The sequence below is a fragment of the Neoarius graeffei genome, chromosome 25 (genome assembly GCF_027579695.1).
Source record: "Neoarius graeffei isolate fNeoGra1 chromosome 25, fNeoGra1.pri, whole genome shotgun sequence".
Taxonomy (NCBI): Eukaryota; Metazoa; Chordata; class Actinopteri; order Siluriformes; family Ariidae; genus Neoarius; species Neoarius graeffei.
Genome location: NC_083593.1, coordinates 40553692 through 40579816, shown reverse-complemented (window position 1 = coordinate 40579816; position 26125 = coordinate 40553692). Strand labels below are relative to the sequence as shown.

The 26125-nt window shown below is 42.1% G+C and overlaps 1 protein-coding gene across 1 annotated transcript in view; it reads left to right on the top strand.

Annotated features, from left to right (window-relative positions):
* Window positions 1-327: 327 nt before the first annotated feature.
* The window catches only part of st8sia4 (ST8 alpha-N-acetyl-neuraminide alpha-2,8-sialyltransferase 4), a 58745-nt gene continuing 32947 nt past the window's right edge, over window positions 328-26125 (top strand). Inside the window, exons 1-2 of the mRNA XM_060908166.1 lie at window positions 328-543; window positions 17974-18105. Coding sequence (XP_060764149.1) covers window positions 407-543; window positions 17974-18105 — 269 coding nt within the window. The 5' untranslated portion in view covers window positions 328-406. The remainder of the gene's footprint in view (window positions 544-17973; window positions 18106-26125) is intronic.

Here is a 26125-nt window from a genome sequence, read left to right as displayed (position 1 = left end):
GTGTGCATGTGGCAAATAAAGGTTTTTTAAATGTAGTGTAAGAACAAAATGCAAAATGGCAGTTATATGCAAATGTTGTCTCCGCTACAGTCAGAGCACTCGTCCTTATTTCCGTCAACCACGCGCTGCTCGGTCTGTCTGCTCCTGAGCTCAAACTTCAGGGACAAAGAGACACGCCTACGCTGATTATCATTGGCTCGGCGTGGGAACTAATTTGCATATTCAGGGCCGGATTGGCTGGTTTGACTATCAGTGAGCGCTCGTGGAGTCTGTCCGCAGCTGCTGAGTAAGTAAATGGGTAATGTGTGTGAGAGTGAGAGAGTGAGAGAGAGAGAGTGTGAGTGAGTGAGTGAGTGAGGAAAAAGCTCGCGAGGATTAAGAGCAAGGCAGCTGTTGGGTGTAAAGCATGCAGATGCGCTCTGGGTGTGAAATGCGCCTTACGCGGAAACGCTGGACCATTTGCACCATCGGCCTCCTTTTGATCGTCTATAAGACGAAAGAAAGAGCAAGAAGTACTGAGCATCAGGAAGCCCAACTCACAAGGTAGGCGCGACACGTTCCGTCCGTCCTCCTGCTATTGATATGGCCGGTAATGCACACATGCAGGACTCGCTTTGTTATTCTTCTCTCTCTTGGGCTCTCTGAAAAGTCAGAGAGATCATTTTTCCTAGTCATAAAGCATGCTTTCCATTCATATACAGCTCTGAAGTTCATACAGTTCATAATAAACACTCTTCTTCCATTTGATCCTCCAGTTTGTCCCACTGCCTAGTGGGATGGGAAGGGAAGGGAAGGGATGGGATGGGATGGGATGAGGTTTTATTTCCCTTTGTTCTGCCTGAAATGGAATTAATCCCATCCCCTTTCACCTTTTATATTATTTCTACCAAGGCGCTTCTATAGATCCTCTAGAACAAAGATGCCTTCAAGAATAATGAAATTAAATTTTTTTTTTAAATAAAAAGCAGTAATACTACACAAACTCTCAGTGATCAGGGCATGTCCTAATGGTTAGAGAAGCAGCTTTGGGACCAAAAGGTCACTAATTTGATTCCCTGGACCAGCAGGAATGCCTGAAGTGCCCTTGAGCAAGGTACCTAACCCCGACTGGTCCCCAGGCTACTCTGGGGACATTGTATGTCTAGATAAGAGCGTCTGTTAAATGCCTGTAATGTATAAAACCAATACTATAAACAGTAATAAATGTGGCAATACTTCGCATTAAAAAATAGTCCATTGAGTGAGTGCAGCTTTATAGGAAAATGAGCTGTCAGGTTTTACTGAGCAGAACCAGCCACAGTTCTTCTGGAGATTTTGACTGTCACACTTGGTTCTTAGCCTTGTTGCGTTCAAAACCGTGTGTGTGTGTTTTGTCTTTTATGTAATATGCTACTTTCTTTTCTTGACATCCAAGCATTTTTCTGTTACCATTAATTTTGTGCTGGAAGAGTGTGTGTGTGTTCATTTAAAACGTCTTTGTACTGACTCGATAATGTACAAGTCATAAATAAAAATCTATAACAAAGTTTTATGTATATATTTTGCTTCCAACGTCTTTGCATTCCAATCCAAACACGTTTTGCTTCATTTATTTCCCTACAACTGAAATAGAAATAGAAAAAGGATAAACACTTTACAATACCCTGTCCCGACAATGCATCAGGCTGGCTAAACTGGGCCACTTCCCTCTGCACCTCCTCCAGGATATGTATAACCTCCTGATTAAATTTAGAAATCACTTGTCTTTCATTGGCTATTATATAGTCAGTGTGTCTCAGTGCGGTTATAAAACTGGAGGCCTTTAATAAGGCAGCGTTTGATATTAAGGTTCCTTAACAAACTATTAAGTTCAGCATGAATACACCAGAAGAAATGTAAAAGGAATTGGGAGTTGTATTCATATTTAATAAAAAAAAAAATAGCCAAATATTAAACGCATGCATTAAACAGTTTTTACCCTGTTTATGTAATTCATAAATAAAATAAAAAAAAAATCCACAGTGTCCCGTATGAACTAATGAAACAATTTTTAAAGAGTAAAATTGGAGTGAACGAGAATTATGACAATTCCAGTATTTACACCAAGATATCTTCATTAAGCTGATTATCAACAATTAGTAACACACTGATTTATTTTATGCAAATTTATTTGAATGTATTTTTACTCATGGATTGGGTATATTTAGTAGCATTATGTATGGTGTATTAAAGGAACAGTCCACCGTACTTCCATAATGAAATATGCTCTTATCTGAATTGAGACGAGCTGCTCCGTACCTCTCCGAGCTTTGCGCGACCTCCCAGTCAGTCAGACGCAGTCAAACGCGCTGTCACTCCTGTTAGCAATGTAGCTAGGCTCAGCATGGCCAATGGTATTTTTTGGGGCTGTAGTTAGATGCAACCAAACTCTTCCGCGTTTTTCCTGTTTACATAGGTTTATATGACCAGTGATATGAAACAAGTTCAGTTACACAAATTGAAACGTGGCGATTTTCTATGCTATGGAAAGTCCGCGCTATAATGACAGGCGTACTAACACCTTCTGCGCGCTTCGGCAGCGCATTGATACGGAGCTCAGATATCAATGCGCTGCCGAAGCGCGCAGAAGGTGTTAGTACGCCTGTCATTATAGCGCGGACTTTCCATAGCATAGAAAATCGCCACGTTTCAATTTGTGTAACTGAACTTGTTTCATATCACTGGTCATATAAACCTATGTAAACAGGAAAAACGCGGAAGAGTTTGGTCGCATCTAACTACAGCCCCAAAAAATACCATTGGCCATGCTGAGCCTAGCTACATTGCTAACAGGAGTGACAGCGCGTCTGACTGCGTCTGACTGACTGGGAGGTCGCGCAAAGCTCGGAGAGGTACGGAGCAGCTCGTCTCAGTTCAGATAAGAGCATATTTCATTATGGACGTACGGTGGACTGTTCCTTTAATGCTGATGTTCGTTCACACACACACACACACACACACACACACACACACACACACACACAAACGTAAACATGTTACCCACAGTGCTTGCAACTCATGACCTTTTGAAAGTTAGAAAGTCCCACAACTGAAAGCAGAATCAAGTTCCTGCTTGTCCTTAAAACAATTTTTTTTCCGTTCCTCTGACAGACAGAGGCAATATTATTCACTTAAGATCACACCATCGCTCAGAATAGTTTGAACTGTTTTCCTAAAGTCACACGATTGATTTTATATTGATTTTGTTCCTGAGGAGAATCAAAAAGAGGAAGCTTGACTTGCACTTGGCTGCTAGACAGTGATGTGACGTTGTGGTGTGATGTTTGTGTGCGTAAGTAATTATGAATAGGGCCATTAGGGGACAACAGACAGTTCAAAACATGTGGTTTCTGCCTTTTATAGAAAACTGTTTCATCCCCGTGATCAGAAAACAGAAACTGCGAACATCTTACACAGCTAGTAAGCTCTATCAGCCTTGCCAGAACCTTTTCTATTTACAAATTAAAACAGTTAACATGTGAAGGACTTCAAAACAATCCTTGTGCACAGTGTTTCCCTCAGAAGGCTCCAGGTGCACCGTGACTCTGATGAGGATAAAGCGGTTACTGAAGAAATGAAAAACATTTAACAGATTATGTCCAGATTTTCACAGCAGTTCTTGCATAGTTGAATATTGGAGTCTAAATTTCAAAATATCTTTTTTTATTATTAAAAAATATATATCCTGAGGGCGCTGTGGCTCAGTCGACTAAGGCGCCATACCCAGGGGCGCCGCCAGAAATTTTGGGCCCCCCAACTTTGCCCACCCTCGTCACAATTGCACTATTGTCATTATTTGACTTTTGATAGCCCATGGACCTTGAGTTTGTGACTTTGTTATTACATTTTATGTATTAACCTACCAGGGACTAGATGAAAACTGGTCAGTGACTAATTCTGGTGCATTTACAATCACAAATGAAAATTCAAGATTTTGCCACATGCCTTCTTGTGCTAGGATAATTGGTAGTGAAATGTGTGATGTGACTGCTAAGCAACACTTTAATCTAGCAGACTATTAGCAACACTTTAATCTAGTAAACTGTATATGGCGCTCGCTCATTAAAAACTTCAATCCTAAAGCATTTATGGGTTGTATTGCTGCTTACCTCCTTCTCCAAAGGGGGGTTCAGTGGTTTGGTAGGGCGGAGGTCCCCCTGAGGCTGAATCTGTGCATATTTAGGGCACCCCATTAGTTATGAAACTGGTTATTAGCACTAGTTATTATCACCAGCATAACGTAATATTTCATCTTGTTTATCATACAAGTCAGTTCAGTTATTAAAATGGAAAAAATGTCACTGTACAAACTGTAAAAGTGTTCTCTTGATAGGCTAATCCAACCACGTTCATACTGTTCATTTACCATTCGCTAATATTTTGAACACACATGTGAGCGATAGCTACCTTTCTTTGGGAAAAACTGAGTGACCAGTTGCCTGCCTCTCCGGTCCCGCTCAGCTTTCAGCTGCCTTTCTTTACGTTTTTGACAGCCACTCTTCATATTTAGCGATCATGGACTGTACGCACTCCACTGCTGGCTGGCTGGCTGGCTGCTGCACCGCGACACAGCAGCAAGTAGCGTTGCACTGATCAGCACACAGATTTAACGCATCGCGCTTCTACCAGAACTGGACCGTACCATTTCGCAAAAGGGGGAGGGTTAAATGACAATATGTTGAAGAACTCAAGAAATAGACAACCTTGTTCAATTAGCTCATTTTACCAGATGGAATATTGCATTGTTGTTATTTCAAAAGTCTTATTAAAATCATTAAAAGCATATTATCAGCCCCTTAAAGGGCCCCATGGCAGTGCTGAGCCCCTAGAATTGTTCTAACCTTTCCCCCCCTGGCGGCGCCCATGGCCATACCATAAATCCGGGGACCCGGGTACGATTCCGACCCGAGGTCATTTCCCGATCCCTCCCTGTCTCTCTCTCCAGCTCATTTCCTGTCTCTACACTGTCCTATCCAATAAAGGTGAAAAAAGCCCAGAAAAAAATCTTTAAAAAAAAAAAAATATATATCCTTTGTACATTACGTATATACAGTGTCACGGTTTGGCTCTGAACCATGACAAAAATGGAGACAACATGAGGGGTAACAATAATAATAAATAATTTATTTACAAAAGGTAGATCTACGGGGCGGCACGGTGGTGTAGTGGTTAGCACTGTCGCCTCACAGCAAGAAGGTCCGGGTTCGAGCCCCGTGGTCGGCGAGGGCCTTTCTGTGCGGAGTTTGCATGTTCTCCCTGTGTCCGCGTGGGTTTCCTCCGGGTGCTCCGGTTTCCCCCACAGTCCAAAGACATGCAGGTTAGGTTAACTGGTGACTCTAAATTGACCGTAGGTGTGAATGTGAGTGTGAATGGTTGTCTGTGTCTATGTGTCAGCCCTGTGATGACCTGGCGACTTGTCCAGGGTGTACCCCGCCTTTCGCCCGTAGTCAGCTGGGATAGGCTCCAGCTTGCCTGCGACCCTGTAGAACAGGATAAAGCGGCTAGAGATGATGAGATGAATGAGGTAGATCTACAAAGTAAAATAACAATAAAGAAAAACAAAAATGCCTCAGCCATCGCTCTGGCCTGCTGCAGCACAAGCCACCCAGACAGCTCTCACAGGCGGAGTGAGCGGGGAAAGAAGAGACCATGACACTCCAGCAAACTGGACTATAAAGGTACACCAGGCCCAGGTGTAACAATCCTTCTAAATGCCTGTAACACACAAGACAAAGGACAGGGACCTCTAGTGCCCCGGTGGAGCCCTGCAGTCTAATAGGGCAATGGCACAGGCACCCATGATAGAGGGGCCGTGACAACAGTGCCTTGCAAAAGTATTCATCCCCCTTGGTGTTTGTCCTGTTTTGTCGCATTACAAGCTGGAATTAAAATGGATTTTTTTTGGGGGGGGGGGTTAGCACCATTTTGATTTTGATTTACACAATATGCCTACCACTTTAAAGGTGTACAGGTGCACATTGGTTTTATTTATTTATTTATTTTTAATGGTGACACAAACAATAATTAAGATGAAAAAACAGAAATCTGGAGTGTGCATAAGTCCCCCCCCCCCCCCCCCCCCAAAAAAAAAAAAAAAAGAAAAAAAAAGTCATTATTTTATTTTATAGAGGGCTAAAAGGTGGCTCCACCTTTTGCCAAAATTACAGCTGCAAGTCTCTTGGGGTATGTCTCTGTTAGCTTAGCACATCTAGCCACTGGGATTTTTGCCCATTCCTCAAGACAAAACTGCTCCAACTCCATCAAGTTAGATGGGTTGCGTTGGTGTAAAGCAATCTTCAGGTTATGCCACAGATTCTCAACTGGATTGAGGTCTGGGCTTTGATTAGGCTATTCCAAGACATTTAAACGTTTCCGTTTAAACCACTCCAGTGTAGCTTCAGCAGTATGTTTAGGGTCATTGTCCTGCAGGAATGTGAACCTTTGTCGCAGTCTCAAACCTCTGGCTGACTCAAACAGGTTTTCCTCCAGAATTGCCCTGTATTTAGTGCCATCCATCTTTCCTTCAGTCCTGACCAGCTTTCCTGTCCCTGCAGATGAAAAACATCCCTACAGCATGTTGCTGCCACCACCATGCTTCATTATAGGGATGGTGTTCTCAAGGTGGTGGGTTTGCACCACACATGGTATTTCCTATGATGGCCAAAAAGTTCAATTTTTGTCTCATTTGACCAGAGAATCTTCTTCCATGTGTTTGAGGAGTCTGCCACATGCTGTTGGGCAAACTCCAAACGTCTCATCTCATCTCATTATCTCTAGCCGCTTTATCCTTCTACAGGGTCGCAGGCAAGCTGGAGCCTATCCCAGCTTACTACGGGCGAAAGGCGGGGTACACCCTGGACAAGTCGCCAGGTCATCACAGGGCTGACACATAGACACAGACAACCATTCACACTCACATTCACACCTACGGTCAATTTAGAGTCACCAGTTAACCTAACCTGCATGTCTTTGGACTGTGGGGGAAACCGGAGCACCCGGAGGAAACCCACGCGGACACGGGGAGAACATGCAAACTCCGCACAGAAAGGCCCTCGCCGGCCCCGGGGCTCGAACCCGGGCCTTCTTGCTGTGAGGCGACAGCACTAACCACTACACCACCGTGCCGCCCAACTCCAAACGTGATTTTTTTTTTCTTTTTCTGGCCACTCTTCCATAAAGTCCCACTCTGTGGCGTGTACAGCTTAAAGTGGTCCTATGGGCGGATACTCCCATCTCCGCTGTGGATCTCTGCGGCTCCCTCAGCGTTATCTTTGGTGTATTTGTTGCATCTCTGATTAATGCCCTCCTTGCCTGGTCTGTGAGTTTTGGTGGGTGGCCTTCTCTTGTCAGGTTTGTAGTGGTGGCATATATTCTCTCCATTTTGCCATAATGGATTTAATGGTGCTCAATGAGATATTCAAAGTTTGGTTTTTTTTTTTTTTATAACCCAACCCTGATCTATAATTTTCCACAACTTTGTCTCTGACCTGTTTGGAGTGCTCCTTGGTTTTCATGTTGTTTGCTTAGTAGTGTTGCAGAGTCAGGGTCCTTCCAGAACAGGTTGATTTATACAGACATCATGTGACGGATCATGTGACACTTTGATTGCACACAGGTGGATCTTCATCAACTAATTATGTGACTTATGAAGTGAATCGGTTGGACCAGCTCTTATTTAGGGGTTTCATATGAAAGGGGGTGAATACTTATGCACACTCCAGATTTCTGTTTTTTCATCTTAATTATTGTTTGTGTCACCATTAAAAAAAAAAAAAATGCGCACCTTTAAAGTTGTAGGCATGTTGTGTAAATCAAATGGTGCTAACCGTCCAAAAATCCATTTTAGTTCCAGCTTGTAATGCAACAAAACAGGGCAAACACCAAGGGGGATGAATACTTTTGCAAGGCACTGTATATGTTTAATGTTATGGAGTGTTTGAAGTCTGAGTTTGCCTCTTTGAAACTCTGATCATAAAATTAAGGTTAAACAGTAAAAAAAAAAAAAAAAAAAAGGTCAAAAATGAAGGTTGTAATTAAAGCAGTGGAAAATTCCACACCTCTTATTCATGACGTGAACAAATTCGATGGAACATGACAAAAATGCACGTTGTCCAGTGAACCAAAACAAATATTCAGCATAATTTGAAATAAATTCTTGAAATCTATTGCCTATGAAATAATCAGTCCACCCGTCTCACGCCAAGGTCGCTAATCACACAGCTGTTTGTGTTTCATCCCTGATGAGCAGCAAGGCCGCCTTTCACTTTTATTCGCATGTAAAGAAAAGAGGAAACCAGAGAAAACAACCCCATTTTATCAGATTGTGTGCGCTGAATTTTCATGTCAGTGATAAGGGACCTAAAACGCTCCTTATGGTTATGATGTAAAATGTCTGATTGAATCATACACTGTGTTGTTTTCTATGTCTTTGTGGTTTGAGAACGTGCGAGCCAGTTAAGTGACTGCAACATGTGCATACACATCTGTACAGACGTGCTTCATTGCACTCCCACATTTCAACAGTAAATCTGTGAGCAAAAATATCTGTTCAAGGTGGGCCTGCTTGGTTCTTTACCAGAAATGTAGCTACACTTTACTGTAAGTGGTGGACACAAGACCATCGAGACATTTTGAAATTCAAACCCCAGCAAGTTTACATTAAAATGAAGAGCACGAGCAGATTCTGATTGTTACTTCTTACCTGCTGCTATTATACAGCAAATATGTTTAAAATGATCTCCATGTGGAACCAAGAATTACTGGGTTGTATTACAAACCTCTTGACCGAGACTTATGATCAAGTGGCAGAGCAGACAGATTTAATAATTGATCTTTCGAACACCTCCTAGATAGAATTATACTTATGGATACATTTTTCCAGCGTTATTCAAATAACACACTTGATAAGATAGTCTAAGGTAATTTGGCCTTGTCTTTATTATGTGTTTTCACAGAAGGGGCAGAAAGATAATTTTTCCCAGCTTGACTGTTCGTGGCCATCACTGCGTACCTGAAATTATGGGCTTAAATGGATTTCACCAACCTACAAATATTATCATCATTGGATTTATGTGCCATTGCAAATGCCTCTAGTAAGGAGGCAACAATAAATACATTTATATTATCACTACAACGAGGGAGTGAAGGAAAGCCATTATAAGTATTTATTGTCAAAATAAATCTGACTGCGGTATTATTTATACATCACAAGCCGTTGGAAGCAGTTTCTAAAATGGTGACATGGTTTCTCTCCATGATATTGTGTGTAAAATAAAATTAAAAAAAAAAAAAAGAGTTTAGGCGCAGGGCGGCATGGTGGTGTAGTGGTTAGCACTGTCGCCTCACAGCAAGAAGGTCCGGGTTCAAGCCCCGTGGCCAGCGAGGGCCTTTCTGTGTGGAGTTTGCATGTTCTCCCCGTGTCCGCGTGGGTTTCCTCCGGGTGCTCCGGTTTCCCCCACAGTCCAAAGACATGCAGGACTCTAAATTGACCGTAGGTGTGAATGTGAGTGTGAATGGTTGTCTGTGTCTATGTGTCAGCCTTGTGATGACCTGGCGACTTGTCCAGGGTGTACCCCGCCTTTCGCCCGTAGTCAGCTGGGATAGGCTCCAGCTTGCCTGCGACCCTGTAGAAGGATAAAGCGGCTAGAGATGATGAGATGAGATGAGTTTAGGCGCGGGGCAGCACGGTGGTGTAGTGGTTAGCGCTGTCGCCTCACAGCAAGAAGGTCCGGGTTCGAGCCCCGTGGCCAGCGAGGGCCTTTCTGTGTGGAGTTTGCATGTTCTCCCCGTGTCCGCGTGGGTTTCCTCCGGGTGCTCCGGTTTCCCCCACAGTCCAAAGACATGCAGGTTAGGTTAACTGGCGACTCTAAATTGACCGTAGGTGTGAATGTGAGTGTGAATGGTTGTCTGTCTATATGTGTCAGCCCTGCGATGACCTGGCGACTTGTCCAGGGTGTACCCCGCCTTTCGCCCGTAGTCAGCTGGGATAGGCTCCAGCTTGCCTGTGACCCTGTAGAACAGGATAAAGTGGCTAGAGATAACGAGACGAACGAGTTTAGTTGCACCACACTAATCCTGTGTCCAAAATCACTCCCTACTCACTATATGATGAGGACACCATTTTGTAGTGCTGTCCGAAACCTTAGCAAGGATTATTTACACCCTATATAGTGCGCTCAAAGTATCCCACAATGCATCACAAAAAGTAGTGTACAACGATGGTCACTAACCAAAGCAATATATCCCATCATGCATTGCGGTCGCGCTGAAAGAAATCAAATTAAAAGTCTCAGATTTGATTTAATAAAAGGCAGCGGCAAAGAAGAAAGTATTCAGCCTTGATTTAAAAAAAAAAGTGAAAGATGCAGGTACTTTGTATTGATTGATTAATGTGGGAAATACGCTCAGTATAATATGTATATAATAATCACAAAAATACATGCATGTATTTATTATTTTGAAAACCCACCAGCCGACTGATCTGGCATGTTTTAATTGTGCGACAGTAATGACGTATATACCAGCGCGACGGAGTAGTGTCCGAAAGCGTTCTTTTTTTTTTTTTTCATTTTACCAATGAGCTCACTATATAGTCCTCTATATAGTAATTCTCTATATGAGGAGTAGGGAGTAGTGAACGAGAGCGATTTTGGACACGGGGTAAGTCTCAGCGCTCTTACAAACTTAGAAAATCAAAGAAACTCGAATCAACAGTATTTTACAAACAGAAATGTTTTGAGCAGAGATTTAAACTTATTTAAACTCTCCGCAGTGCGGATAATATAAGAAACTTTATTAAGCCCTCGATGGGGAAATTTGCATGTTCCGGTTTGTGCTCACAGAGTCAGGAATAGACGGTACCAAAAAAAAAGTATTTAAAAAAACGTATCAGTAAAAAAGGAAAAACACGGGCTGTGTATGTAATGTACGCAACAAAATAAGACTGGAACTTAAGAGTAGTACAACCCCGATTCCAAAAAAGTTGGGACAAAGTACAAATTGTAAATAAAAACGGAATGCAATAATTTACAAATCTCAAAAACTGATATTGTATTCACAATAGAACATAGACAACATATCAAATGTAGAAAGTGAGACATTTTGAAATTTCATGCCAAATATTGGCTCATTTGAAATTTCATGACAGCAACACACCTCAAAAAAGTTGGGACAGGGGCAATAAGAGGCTGGAAAAGTTAAAGGTACAAAAAAGGAACAGCTGGAGGACCAAATTGCAACTCATTAGGTCAATTGGCAATAGGTCATTAACATGACTGGGTATAAAAAGAGCATCTTGGAGTGGCAGCGGCTCTCAGAAGTAAAGATGGGAAGAGGATCACCAATCCCCCTAATTCTGCGCCGACAAATAGTGGAGCAATATCAGAAAGGAGTTCGACAGTGTAAAATTGCAAAGAGTTTGAACATATCATCATCTACAGTGCATAATATCATCAAAAGATTCAGAGAATCTGGAAGAATCTCTGTGCGTAAGGGTCAAGGCCGGAAAACCATACTGGGTGCCCGTGATCTTCAGGCCCTTAGACAGCACTGCATCACATACAGGCATGCTTCTGTATTGGAAATCACAAAATGGGCTCAGGAATATTTCCAGAGAACATTATCTGTGAACACAATTCACCGTGCCATCCGCCGTTGCCAGCTAAAACTCTATAGTTCAAAGAAGAAGCCGTATCTAAACATGATCCAGAAGCGCAGACGTCTTCTCTGGGCCAAGGCTCATTTAAAATGGACTGTGGCAAAGTGGAAAACTGTTCTGTGGTCAGACGAATCAAAATTTGAAGTTCTTTATGGAAATCAGGGACGCCATGTCATTCGGACTAAAGAGGAGAAGGACGACCCAAGTTGTTATCAGGGGCTCAGTTCAGAAGCCTGCATCTCTGATGGTATGGGGTTGCATTAGTGCGTGTGGCATGGGCAGCTTACACATCTGGAAAGACACCATCAATGCTGAAAGGTATATCCAGGTTCCAGAACAACATATGCTCCCATCCAGACGACGTCTCTTTCAGGGAAGACCTTGCATTTTCCAACATGACAATGCCAAACCACATACTGCATCAATTACAGCATCATGGCTGCGTAGAAGAAGGGTCCGGGTACTGAACTGGCTAGCCTGCAGTCCAGATCTTTCACCCATAGAAAACATTTGGCGCATCATAAAACGGAAGATGCGACAAAAAAGACCTAAGACAGTTGAGCAACTAGAATTCTACATTAGACAAGAATGGGTTAACGTTCCTATCCCTAAACTTGAGCAAGTTGTCTCCTCAGTCCCCAGACATTTACAGACTGTTGTAAAGAGAAAAGGGGATGTCTCACAGTGGTAAACATGGCCTTGTCCCAACTTTTTTGAGATGTGTTGTTGTCATGAAATTTAAAATCACCTAATTTTTCTCTTTAAATGATACATTTTCTCAGTTTAAACATTTGATATGTCATCTATGTTCTATTCTGAATAAAATATGGAATTTTGAAACTTCCACATCATTGCATTCCGTTTTTATTTGCAATTTGTGCTTTGTCCCAACTTTTTTGGAATCGGGGTTGTACTTCACCTGAAGTAGAAATATTGCACTACTAAAATACTGGCAACTAGGTAGTGAATGTTATTGCCCAGCATGACATAACTAACAAGGATGGAATATGTGTCTAAAGTAACCAAAAAAAGAACAAACGCAGGCCATGGACATGATTATACACAATTATGAGAGTTAGACACGAATAAGAAAATACTTGCAGAAGAAATGGATATTGTGCCAAATAGTAATATTGCTGCACAGCATGAGTAGATAATGGTGATGAGATGCGAATAAAGTGACAAAAAGGTGATGGTGACATTGAGAAACAGTGCTGTATTATGCCAGGCTGTCATTGAAAAGTCTGGCAGCAGTTGGCATGAAAGACCTGCGGGAGCATTCCTTCGTGATGTTAATTGGAATTGAATTCCAAAGTCTTGGGGCACAAACCATAAATGCTCCATCTCCGTAGCTCTTTGAGTTTGATGATGGTACTGTGAGCAAACTTTGGTTAGATGATCTTAAGTTACGTTGAGGCTTGTAGCTTGTCAAAAGTTCTTTAATGTATTCTGGTGCTTGATTGTCTGAGACATTTATATGCTAAGAGAAGGATCTTGACATCAATTCTCGCTCTGACGGGTAACCAATGTACAGTGGTGCTTGAAAGTTTGTGAACCCTTTAGAATGTTCTATATTTCTGCATAAATATGACCTAAAACAACATCAGATTTCCACACAAGTCCTAAAAGTAGATAAAGAGAAGCCAGTTAAACAAATGAGACAAAAATATTATACTTGGTAATTTATTTATTGAGGAAAATGATCCAATATTACATATCTGTGGGTGGCAAAAGGATGTGAACCTTTGCTTTCAGTATCTGGTGTGACCCCCTTGTGCAGCAATAACTGCAACTAAACGTTTCCGGTAACTGTTGATCAGTCCTGCACACCGGCTTGGAGGAATTTTAGCCCATTCCTCCGTACAGAACAGCTTCAACTCTGGGATGTTGGTGGATTTCCTCACATGAACTGCTCGCTTCAGATCCTTCCACAACATTTCGATTGGATTAAGGTCAGGACTTTGACTTGGCCATTCCAAAACATTAACTTTATTCTTCTTTAACCATTCTTTGGTAGAACGACTTGTGTGCTTAGGGTCGTTGTCTTGCTGCATGACCCACCTTCTCTTGAGAGTCAGTTCATGGACAGATGTCCTGACATTTTCCTTTAGAATTCGCTGGTATAATTCAGAATTCATTGTTCCATCAATGATCGCGAGCCGTCCTGGCCCAGATGCAACAAAACAGGCCCAAACCATGATACTACCACCACCATGTTTCACAGATGGGATAAGGTTCTTATGCTGGAATGCAGTGTTTTCCTTTCTCCAAACATAACACTTCTCATTAGGAATTTGTTCTTGATTCTAAGATTCCTGTTCTTGGCTGGTAGGAGCAGAACCCAATGTGGTCTTCCGCTGTTGCATGCTGAGATCATTTTCTACTCACCACAGTGGTAAAAGTTGGTATGAGTTCCTATATCCTTCTTGGCACCTTGAACAAATCTGGCCATTTTCCTCTGACCTCTCTTATCAACAAGACATTTCCACGCAGAACTGTCGCTCACTCAGTGTTTTTGTTTGTTTTTTTCACCATTCCGTGTAAACTTGAGACTGTGTGTGAAAACCCCGGGAGATCAGCAGTTTCTGAAATACTCAAACCTGACACCAACACCCATGCCACAGTGAAAGTCACACTAAGCCACAAGAAATTTCTCATTCTGTTTTGAAGTGAACATTAACCGAAGCTCTTGATTTGTATCTGTACGATTTGATGCATTATGCTGCTGTCAGGGCGGCACAGTGGTGTAGTGGTTAGCGCTGTCGCCTCACAGCAAGAAGGTCCTGGGTTCGAGCCCTGGGGCCGGCGAGGGCCTTTCTGTGTGGAGTTTGCATGTTCTCCCCGTGTCCGCGTGGGTTTCCTCCGGGTGCTCCGGTTTCCCCCACAGTCCAAAGACATGCAGGTTAGGTTAACTGGTGACTCTAAATTGAGCGTAGGTGTGAATGTGAGTGTGAATGGTTGTCTGTGTCTATGTGTCAGCCCTGTGATGACCTCGCGACTTGTCCAGGGTGTACCCCGCCTTTCGCCCGTAGTCAGCTGGGATAGGCTCCAGCTTGCCTGCGACCCTGTAGAAGGATAAAGCGGCTAGAGATAATGAGATGAGATGCTGCTGTCAAGGGATCAGCTGATTAGAGAACGACATAAAACAGCAGGTGGATGGGTGTTCCTAATAAAGTGGCCAGTGAGTGTATGTTACATTAACAAATTTTAAAGTTTGTCATCGATACAAACTTTTATCATGACAGAAAGGTATGTGATTTGATTAAAACCAGGCTTGTTGGCGCTTACCGTTTGTCCTGAATGTCCCAAATTATCATCTATCAATTGGCCTCCACCTGCATGAAGTGATTTTAGGTGTGAACACCCAGGAGGCTGTGTTGCCGTAAAGGTGTGTGTGAAAGCTGGAGGAATAACAGAAGGTCTACAGTCGACAAGTCAATACCTGCTTACATGTGTCCTCTTCTGTAAACTAGGCAGCGGTTTTCACATTTTTAAGTCATGTGCTTTAGTAATCTCAGGCGTCCATTATAAACCTAGTCACGTAGATTAACTTGATTTATAAAAAGGCACTTTGTGTCGTAAAGGAATATCCGGTGCACTATAAAAGTTGCATGCAAATACAAAAGCTGGTTTGATTTAAAAAAAAAAAACAGATTACCAAAGTTTTGCTGTGGGTGGTAGCTTAGTTACAAGCAAAATGCAGTTTCCTGTTGTGTGCATATAACTACGAGCTTCTATGCTGGAATAAGGTATGCTTTGTCACTTTCTAAACCCCCACGTTCAACTTCCTTTGTACTCTGTTCATGTCACGATTCTCCTTTCTATTAGTATAGTTAGACATTTTTTTTTTTATATTAAAAGGGACCAGGAACGGTTAACCAACAACTGGAAGATGTTCTCAGCCTGTTTAATGATGAGTTCTGCAACAGGATGTGGATTCTGTGTTGGCCTCAACTTTATCGCTTTAATTTCCAAGAAAGGCAACAGCTATGAAATGAGAATATATTAAACAAGACAGTCATCTATATCCCCCACCATATACACTACCGTTCAAAAGTTTGGGGTCACCCAGACAATTTTGTGTTTTCCATGAAAAGTCACACTTTTATTTCCCACCATAAGTTGTAAAATGAATAGAAAATATAGTCAAGACATTTTTCTGGCCATTTTGAGCATTTAATCGACCCCACAAATGTGATGCTCCAGAAACTCAATCTGCTCAAAGGAAGGTCAGTTTTATAGCTTCTCTAAAGAGCTCAACTGTTTTCAGCTGTGCTAACATGATTGTACAAGGGTTTTCTAATCATCCATTAGCCTTCTGAGGCAATGAGCAAACACATTGGACCATTAGAACACTGGAGTGAGAGTTGCTGGAAATGGGCCTCTATACACCTATGGAGATATTGCACCAAAAACCAGACATTTGCAGCTAGAATAGTCATTTACCACATTAGCAATGTATAGAGTGTATTTCTGATTAGTTTCAAGTGATCTTCATTGAAAAGAACAGTGCTTTTCTTTCAAAAATAAGGACATTTCAAAGTGACCCCAAACTTTTGAACGGTAGTGTATACCAAGTTTAAAGACATCATTTGTCACATTCTTCAAGTTCTGCTGCAGGAAACCAACCCTACCTCTTTACACTGACCTCAGCAGCCCATGGCATAAGCCCACCAGACCTTTGGTCCAGGTGAGCTAAAAATTAAAAATTCTCACATTTCTTAGTATCAAAAGGCACATATACATTACTTACTCAACACGTATGCCAACTTTCAAGACCGTACCACCAGGCCCGGCGCCGTGGGGGGGCGAAAAGGGGCGTCGCCCCCTCAACGGAGACTCAGATCACTTAATTGTTTTCTTATGAAAATATAATGTATTATAGACGTATTAATAATTTGCATTTTCAAATACGAAATATTAAGTGGTTGCGCATTGGACAAAAATACATTTCACATAAATCACTACTAAAACTGGCACGGTAGAACAAATCTGATTGGTTGTTATGATTCTTACGTTGCACATTGTTACTCTTTCATTGCTGACGCTGTACACGCAGGCAAAGGGTTTTGAGAGTGTTGGCGGTTAGCTCGTAGTTTGCTGCTGACCGTGTGTTAGATGGCATCAAAATGGATATTAGAAAATGGATTGTGTCAAAACACACTGTGGAGTATGCAGAGTCCAGCACATCGGCCACCTCAACTGACCAAGATGACACAGGCAGGCCGGTGAAAGGTGTGTGTTGTTTTATGTTTGGCATCTTTCCGGTTGTAACGCATGTCTGTGAGAAAATCGGAGGGGAGGGTTAACAGGTGGGCACGGGTGTTGATAAAGCGCAACTGCCCTGGTAATATGTCACATGATTTTCCTGTACGAAAGCAACCTTCGGGGCCGTGGTTTTGTGGTTGGCGCAGTTAATTGTTTGAAACACGTTGTCAGACCGCCATCACTACTACACACTATATGAAAAATATTTGCCCCCTTGCGATTTCTAATTGCCCCCTTAGTAAACTGGTCCCGGCGCCGGGCCTGCGTACCACTCATAGTTTTCAAGTTCTGCTCCGGAAACAAAACCTACCCCAAGACTAACCTGAGAGACTAAGTCTGAAATGGTTTCCATGGAAACATGAAAAATTAAAATTTCTCAAATTTTTTAGTATGAAAAGGCACATCTACATCACCTGGTTAACATGTGTACCAAGTTTCAAATCTGTATCATGAATAGTTTTGGATATATGTTCCGGAAACAAACATTGCTCTTAGAAACTAAGTCAATCTTTTTTTTTTTTTTTCCCCAAAAAATCCAAAATCGCAAAAGGCACCAGTTCACATGTTGCTTGATGTGTATACAAAGGTTTGTGAAGATATCTTCAGTAGTTTTAAAGATATGGCCCTGAAACAAAATCGTGACCAGACAGACAGAACCTGTTTCTATATCCCCCGTCAAACTTCGTTTGGGCGGGGGATAATAAAATATGAAACATGATCTCAAACCTAAAAGTGACTCATTTCGACCTGTCTGTATAAAGAAAACTGAAAAGCAATAATTGAAAAGCAAATGGGTAACATCACTGCTGTAAACAGTGCTATCTGAAAAACATGCTTTGTATTCTCTCATAATAGTGAAAAGCTTCTGTATTCAGGAATATTCCTTCCTTTTACCAAAAAGATGAAACAGCAATAAAGCGTAACCTATTCATGTGAATTTCACACCTGATTTCCTTCCCCAAGGGAAATTATTTGACCGAAATTACACTCTTCCTTTTTTGTTTTTTTTTGTTTGTTTGTTTTTTTTGCAGTGAGAATGAGCTGAGTACTTCGAGACTAATGGTCAATGGCAGTGAGAAAGTCTTTCGCAAGAACCTTCCGGCATATTTGCAGGCCAGCCAAGAAGGATGGAAGGTCAATGCTACTCTAGTTGGGCTAATAAGGTGAGTCAAGTCTTTGGGTGCTGATATTAAAGTAGTTCTAGAATTTTAGAACCCGCTATTGATGAAAATGTAGTATAAGGGTATATATTCAATGTATGCAAATTAAAAATAAAAAATTTCCCCATCAAAGGGGTGTATTTGAGCGACAAAACCGAGCTTCTGGGAAGCATTTCCTAGAAATCCCAGTCGGGAGTCACGTGACCGATGACGTAGTAAATTGACCAGGATGGCAGCATCCAGTATAAACACAAGCGAAATGAGTGAATCAGACAGCGATTATTCAGACGAAATTGCGTCTGAAGACGAAAGTGAATCGTGTTCCAGTCGAGGTGAGTCGATGCACAACGTTTTTTCTACTAAATCAGAGGTCTGGGCCGAAATGTGCGTCGTGATCGGCAGTATATTTGGGGCGAACCGATGGCGTTCAAGCGGCCTTTCCAACAACACGGAAATGACTGCAGCTGTCAAAGTCTGCTTTGTGTGCGTTCGGAGCTTGGGGAGAAGAAAAACGCGGGCCTGAATGGGGACAGTCACGGCTGTATCGTAGAAGTGCAAAGCAGGAACTCGTCCAGGGATCGTCTAGTTCTTGTTTAGTTATAGAACCCTTTAATTGTCCTAAAGGTTCGGGAAGCTCGTTCAAAGCGCGCCTCAAGATTCTCCCATGGACTATAAAAACCACTTTTCCCTTTACACTCACCAGCATAAATATGCGCACTAGCCTTCAACTAGCACCAGTCTGCCCTCGTCCGCTTTACTTGCCGGTTCCACTCAGCGAGATCGTATCCATTATTCTTATCAGGATCAGGGAACTGATGCAGAGATACTCCGTCTTTGTTGTTTTTAGAACAGCTGTACAACTGTACAGCTGTAGAACACTTTTTTACCATTCTTTAAATTCGTTTCTTAAGACAAGGATTTTTTAAGATGTTACCACACGGACTGGCCAGCGGGAGTTTTCCCGGTGGGCCGGTGGTTCAGTGTGGGCCGGCGGAGAAAAAAAACAGTTGCGCGCTGGCCTTTAATATGATAAGCAATGTTAACAGTTTCTTAAAGAAACTGTTAACATTGCTTATCATATTAAAGGCCAGCGCGCAACTGTTTTTTTTTGTTTGTTTGTTTGTTTTTTTCTCCGCTGGCCCACACTGAACCACCGGCCCACCGGGAAAACTCCCGCTACTCCCGATGGTCAGTCCGTGTGACAGTTTCGGCGATTAAACTTCCGCCTTCTTCAAAACAGTCACCAGATGTCGAGTGGTGACGTGCCTTATCAGCTGATGTTACTCTAAGGAGGCATGAACATCCCGCCCAATTTGACAGGTAGTTCACGCCTCCTGCTGTAGGAGGCGTGAACTACCTGTCAAATTGGGCGGGACGTTCACGCCTCCTTAGAGTAACATCAGCTGATAAGGCACGTCACCACTCGACATCTGGTGACTGTTTTGAAGAAGGCGGAAGTTTAATCGCCGAAACTGTCAAGGTAACATCTTAAAAAATCCTTGTCTTAAGAAACGAATTTAAAGAATAGTTTCAATAGGTAGACATAATGAACTTTCACTACACACTTTTTTACCATCGTATACAGTGGAAATAATCCGTAGATCCGCGAATTGTCACTCACAGTCACAGTATGTACAGGCAGTGAGCTGTCTAGCTTGTCAATTTACTACGTCATTGGTCACATGATCGCGGCGCGATGTTTTGCTCGTGGGCTATCGCAGAAAATCCTCTATAAAATCATTACGGATAAACATTTTTTAGTGATTTTTTTTTTTTTGTAATATACTACAAATATTAGTATTCATCATTACATGCAAAGGCGATTTTCACATTCTAGAACTACTTTAAGCATTATTGATGTTACCGGCCTTATTTCGTGTATTTGCTGGCATTTTAGAGCCGAGCGTTGACTTTGCTTGTACACACACCGCTGCTGCATTTCATCATTGAGTTGTTTGTGAGCAGGGATGGAAGAGTGGAAGTGTTTATCACCAATGCCTAGCGGTTCTGTTACTTCATTTAACCACCCGAGCTTGTTACTTCTGCATTTTCGCCATCTACTTCATGGTTCGAGTTAACTTTTCTATTACACGAGTGCATTACAGCTTGACAGTCAGCTGAGACTTATCCCTCATGAAATACTGCATTGTTTTGTATCAATGAGTGGCATGGAATATAAAAAGCAATGAATTTGTACAACCCTGATTCCAAAAAAGTTGGGACAACGTACAAATTGTAAATAAAAATGGAATGCAATGATGTGGAAGTTTCAAAATTCCATATTTTATTCAGAATAGAATATAGATGACATATCAAATGTTTAAACTGAGAAAATGTATCATTTAAAGAGAAAAATTAGGTGATTTTTAAATTTCATGACAACAACACATCTCAAAGTTGGGACAAGGTCATGTTTACCACTGTGAGACATCCCCTTTTCTCTATACAACAGTCTGTAAACGTCTGGGGACTGAGGAGACAAGTTGCTCAAGTTTAGGGATAGGAATGTTAACCCATTCTTGTTTAATGTAGGATTCTAGTTGCTCAACTGTCTTAGGTCTTTTTTGTCGTATCTTCCGTTTTATGATGCACCAAATGTTTTCTATGGGTGAAAGATCTGGACTGCAGGCTAGCCAGTTCAGTACCCGGACCCTTCTTCTACGCAGCCATGATCCTGTAATTGATGCAGTATGTGGTTTGGTATTGTCAGGTTGGAAAATGCAAGGTCTTCCCTGAAAGAGACGTCATCTGGATGGGAGCATATGTTGCTCTAGAACCTGGATATACTTTTCAGCATTGATGGTGTCTTTCCAGATGTGTAAGCTGCCCATGCCACACGCACTAATGCAACCCCATACCATCAGAGATGCAGGCTTCTGAACTGAGCGCTGATAACAACTTGGGTCGTCCTTCTCCTCTTTAGTCCGAATGACATGGCGTCCCTAATTTCCATAAAGAACTTCAAATTTTGATTCGTCTGACCACAGAACAGTTTTCCACTTTGCCACAGTCCATTTTAAATGAGCCTTGGCGCAGAGAAGACGTCTGCGCTTCTGGATCATGTTTAGATACGGCTTCTTCTTTGAACTATAGAGTTTTAGCTGGCAACGGCAGATGGCACGGTGAGATTTGTAAAATATTGCATTCCGTTTTTATTTACAATTTGTACTTTGTCCCAACTTTTTTGGAATCGGGGTTGTAGATACCTGGCTGGGAAATCAAATCAGTAATATATGGCTAATTTCATCAAATGAATTAGAAGCCGTTAATGGCTAGATGGCCATGGCCTAATGGTTAGAGAGGCAGCTGTGGGACCAAAAGGTCGCAGGTTTGAGTCCCTGGACCAGTAGGAATGGCTGAAATGCCCTGGACCAAGGCACCTAACCTCCAATTACTCCCCAGGCTGCTCTGGGTATGTTGTATGTCGCTCTGGATAAGAGTGTCTGCTAAATGCCGGTCATGTAACGTAATGGTCAGTCCAGTTACAAGCTTTTTGCTTTTGTTCTAACGGTGCTGCAGCCGACAGCATAAATATGTAAAAACCCTTTGATTATATCCATAAGCATGGAGCCTGAGAGATAAGAGAAAAGATTAAACAGGGCAAATCTCTGATACTTAGATAAATTGGTCCTTCTTATCTCTTGTTTCCATCCTCGCCAATGAAGTCTTGTTGGTAAGTGGTAAACCATCACAAGAAGAAGTGTAGCTAAGGGGTGGGGGTTGGTTTGGAACCCCCCTGAAACATTTTATGACATTTCCTAATGCTTATTCATGGGTGGTTAACGTAGACGTACAGAGCATCTGGTTCTATTTTGTATCAAATGGCATTGTTTTGCACAGTAATTGCACTATAATGAAATTCATAAAAGGTCAGTGGAGTCGATCTTAATACTGTATTCTATATTTAACCACCCCGATGTCAAATGAATGCATCTCTAAGTTAGTTTTGTGACATTTTATTGGTGACAATCTGCTGTAGTAAGGAACAGAATTAACCATTTGGAATTAATTGTCAGAAAGGTATTTTACCAATATGTCATTAACCTGATTAATATTGAAAGACTGGTTAATGGTAGATTATGCTTTTAAATGGGGAAGCCATGGCCTGATGGTTAGAGCAGTAGCTTTGGGACCAAAAGGTTACCGGTTCAATTCCCTGGACCAGCAGGAATGGCTGAAGTGCCCTTGAGCAAGGTACCTAACCCCCAACTGCTCCCCAGGCTGCTCTGAGTATGTTGTATGTGGTTCTGGATAAGAGCGTCTACTAAATGCTCTAATGTAATGTCAGGCTTGTAGTACTCAAGTCCAGGACTGGGACTCAAGTCTGACTCGTGCCTTAATTTTAAGGACTCGTGACTCGACTTGGACTTGAGTGGACTCGTGCATTAAGTGTATTCGGACTCGTAAATTGGAGATGAGGGCTCTGATTTTTTTTCTTTATTTTTTGTAACATGCCATAATAATTTGACATGATATTTATACTGTATCTACATCAATTTTTGTACTAATTTCGTGCAAGAGTGTCACACCTGCGCGCCTTGGCGCATGCACCAGATAGACTCTCGGGTGTGCTCCGGACAGCGCACGCGCCAAGCGGACTCTCGCGCGTGCCGTACACAACTCACACCTGCACAGGATTAAGGTGCAATCAGCACACCTATATAAAAGCTGTGAAAACACACTTACTTTGCGAAGTATTGAGTTGCGTTGCTGACACGTTACTGAGCCTTATTTCCTGTTTCTCGTCTTTAATTCTGCCGAGTCTACAACAGCCCATTTGTGCCTCACTCGACCTATTGTCTGTTTCACTGTTTTCTGATTTTGCCTGCCATTCTGGATTGTTTGTCTTCACTTATATTAATAAACACACCTTCTGCACTTGCATCCGTCTCCCAACCATCTCTGACAGAATACTTCACACTCCCTGATAAAGAGAAGCACATTCACCTGTTCATACGTCATGTTCAGGAACAAACTAATGTTAATGGCGCTGAAACAGCCACCGTCGAATGGCGCGGTTGGAGTCTTGTTCCTGGACTCGACTCGAAATTTTCTTTAATGACTTGGACTTGACTCGGACTTGAACACTGGGGACTCGAGACTGGACTTGGACTCGAGGTTTAGTGACTCGACTACAACACTGTAATGTAAAATGATTAAATAACACCTTCATGCCATCAAGACTTCTGCTGCTGTTTAGCATCCACCAAAAAGCATAAGCGCATCAGTTATCAATAAATTATGAATACAGTTTATTGAGTACATTTCATCATCCCACTCTGAAATGAATTCCTGCATACACCCTTGTAACAAGGTTAGCCGATGCTAAAGGGTTAGTACTTTTTTTAATTCACCAAAAAGTAGTTTCTGACCTCACAATCTATCTTCTTGTAGCATGTTTAAATGACACTATCTGCTTAGCAAAGTCATTGATTCTCATCGCATGTTCAGGATTCATGTTAAAGCTGCTTTTTTTATTTGTATACTAATTAAACTAGGTATAAATAGTTTAGGCGGCACGGTGGTGTAGTGGTTAGCACTGTCGCCTCACAGCAAGAAGGTCCGGGTTCGAGCCCCGTGGCCGGCGAGGGCCTTTCTGTGCGGAGTTTGCATGTTCTCCCCGTGTCCGCGTGGGTTTCCTCCGGGTGCTCCGGTTTCCCCCACAGTCCAAAGACATGCAGGTTAGGTTAACTGGTGACTCTAAATTGAGCGTAGGTGTGAATGTGAGTGTGAATGGTTGTCTGTGTCTATGTGTCAGCCCTGTGATGACCTGGCGACTTGTCCAGGGTGTACCCCGCCTCTCGCCCGTAGTCAGCTGGGATAGGCTCCAGCTTGCCTGCGACCCTGTAGAAGGATAAAGCGGCTAGAGATAATGAGATGAGATGAGATAAATAGTTTAGTAATAGTGTGCTCATTAGGATGGGTTAGTTTCCGCAAAATTATTTGTTAGTAGCTTTGTTTAGATGCAAACGAAGCTCACGGTGTTCTAGTGCCATTATTTATGCCTGTGTGAATGATGTAGCCATGTTAGTTTTCTACCTTTCTATGATGGTAGGTGTAAGAGCCGTTAGTTTTTTATGAAATATTAAGGTTGTAGGAGTATGAAGATGCTGTTTTTGGATAGGGACCGCGAGTAGGGCCTACATGTAATGTTTGTACGTGGTGACAAAGAGAGATATGAAGTGTGTAAAGTTTGTAAATTAGGAATATTGTTGGTTTGAATTTGCATATATTTCCCAGTGTATTTGTTGTAAACATCTGTTACAGACATGCCAACCAAACCAAGAGACTGACATGTTCTAGGTGTCTGTGGAACAGGACCTGTCTTTCATGCTAAGAATAGTGTGCCATGTAGGGCCATGTTTACCCAAAGGAGGAAATGTTAAACTGTTGAAATCCAAACCACACGCTTTGCTTAAAGTTGTGTAGGGCACGTATTCTTGAATACGTGCAGCTTTGCTTGGGCATGTGTGCAGATTTCCTGACTGTAGATTTCAAGAGATAAATGTAAATGAGCAGTGCAGGCTAAGCATAAATGCTCATTTTGCTTTCAGCCTACAAACACATCACTTCTTTGTGTCCATTTAGTTGTGTTTTAATAATTTATGATAATGATTATTTAAAAAAAAAAAAGGTTCCCTGGGAATCTGCTTCCTGGTTTGTGCTGCAGATTTCTAAAAAGGAAGAGACAGAAAATGTTCTAATATAAGCAGATCAACTTGAAACTGAAGTCCTGCACGTCTGAACTGGAAAGATATTCCTGTAGGTCTTCACTAGTGATGGAAAAAAAATATTTTCGTTAAGTTCAATCAAATATTATTCATATTGTCACAAAGCAGCTGTACAGAAATTTGGATATAAATGAGACAAAATGAGGAAGAAACTTCTGAGAGAAACCAGACAGAACGCATCCTCTTCTGGGTGACCAGATAGTGGAATCAGTACAGTATACAGGTATAGAAGATGTAAAGTATGAAAGGATGTTCAGTATGAGCATGTTGTGAATAAGAGTCCTGGGATAATGCAAAGACGGTGGTGTAGTGGTTAGCGCTGTCGCCTCACAGCAAGAAGGTCCTGGGTTTGAGCCCAGTGGCTGATGGGGGGGCCTTTCTGTGTGGAGTTTGCATGTTCTCCTCGTGTCTGCATGGGTTTCCTCCGGGTGCTCCGGTTTCCCCCACAGTCCAAAGACCTGCAGGTTAGGTTAATTGTTGGCTCTGAGTTGATCGTAGGTGTGAAATGTGAGTGTGAATGGTGGTGTCTCTATGTATCAGCCCTGTGATGACCTGGCGACTTGTCCAGGGTGTACCCCGCCTCTCACCCGTAGTCGGCTGGGATAGGCTCCAGCTTGCCCACGACCCTGTACAGGATGAGCGGTTACGGATAATGGATGGATGGATGGATGGATGGATCGACACAAGACAGTCCTTATGATTACAGCAGCAGCTCGTAGAAGGTACAAGTCTACAGTATTCCTGTGAGATTCTCTACTGAAGCATGGGACAGACTATTTTTGGGAAATGCAAATCTTTTGGGTATCCATGTAGGACCATCCATAGCAGCAGACGGTGAGTCACAAGTGCACAAAGTTCCGGATGAAGAAGTGGGAAGAACAGAGCTGAAGTAGAGCATCAGGATGAATCAGACACATGTCTGGAGGGTGAGAGGAGCCACAGCAGGAGTAAAGTATCAGGATCAGGCAGCAGGAGTCTCGAGACATCTACAACTCCACAGATATTACAGAGAGTTTCAGAGTTAGACATTGAAGAAAGTGGCACTTTAAATTTTTTTCAATGCAATTTCTAAATTGCAATTCATTTCCTGTTTTGGTATTATTAATTAACATTAATGGCCTGTCTATTAACTGTCCTTAACCAGAACAGCTTTAATCAACAGTCATCACTGATCATTAATCATCAATAGTGTAAACAAACCTAAAAACAGATCCTGTGCTTATGTACCTAATTAGTAGATTACACATTTTATTTCAGTAGAGCACAATGTTCAGTAGAATGATGATAACACT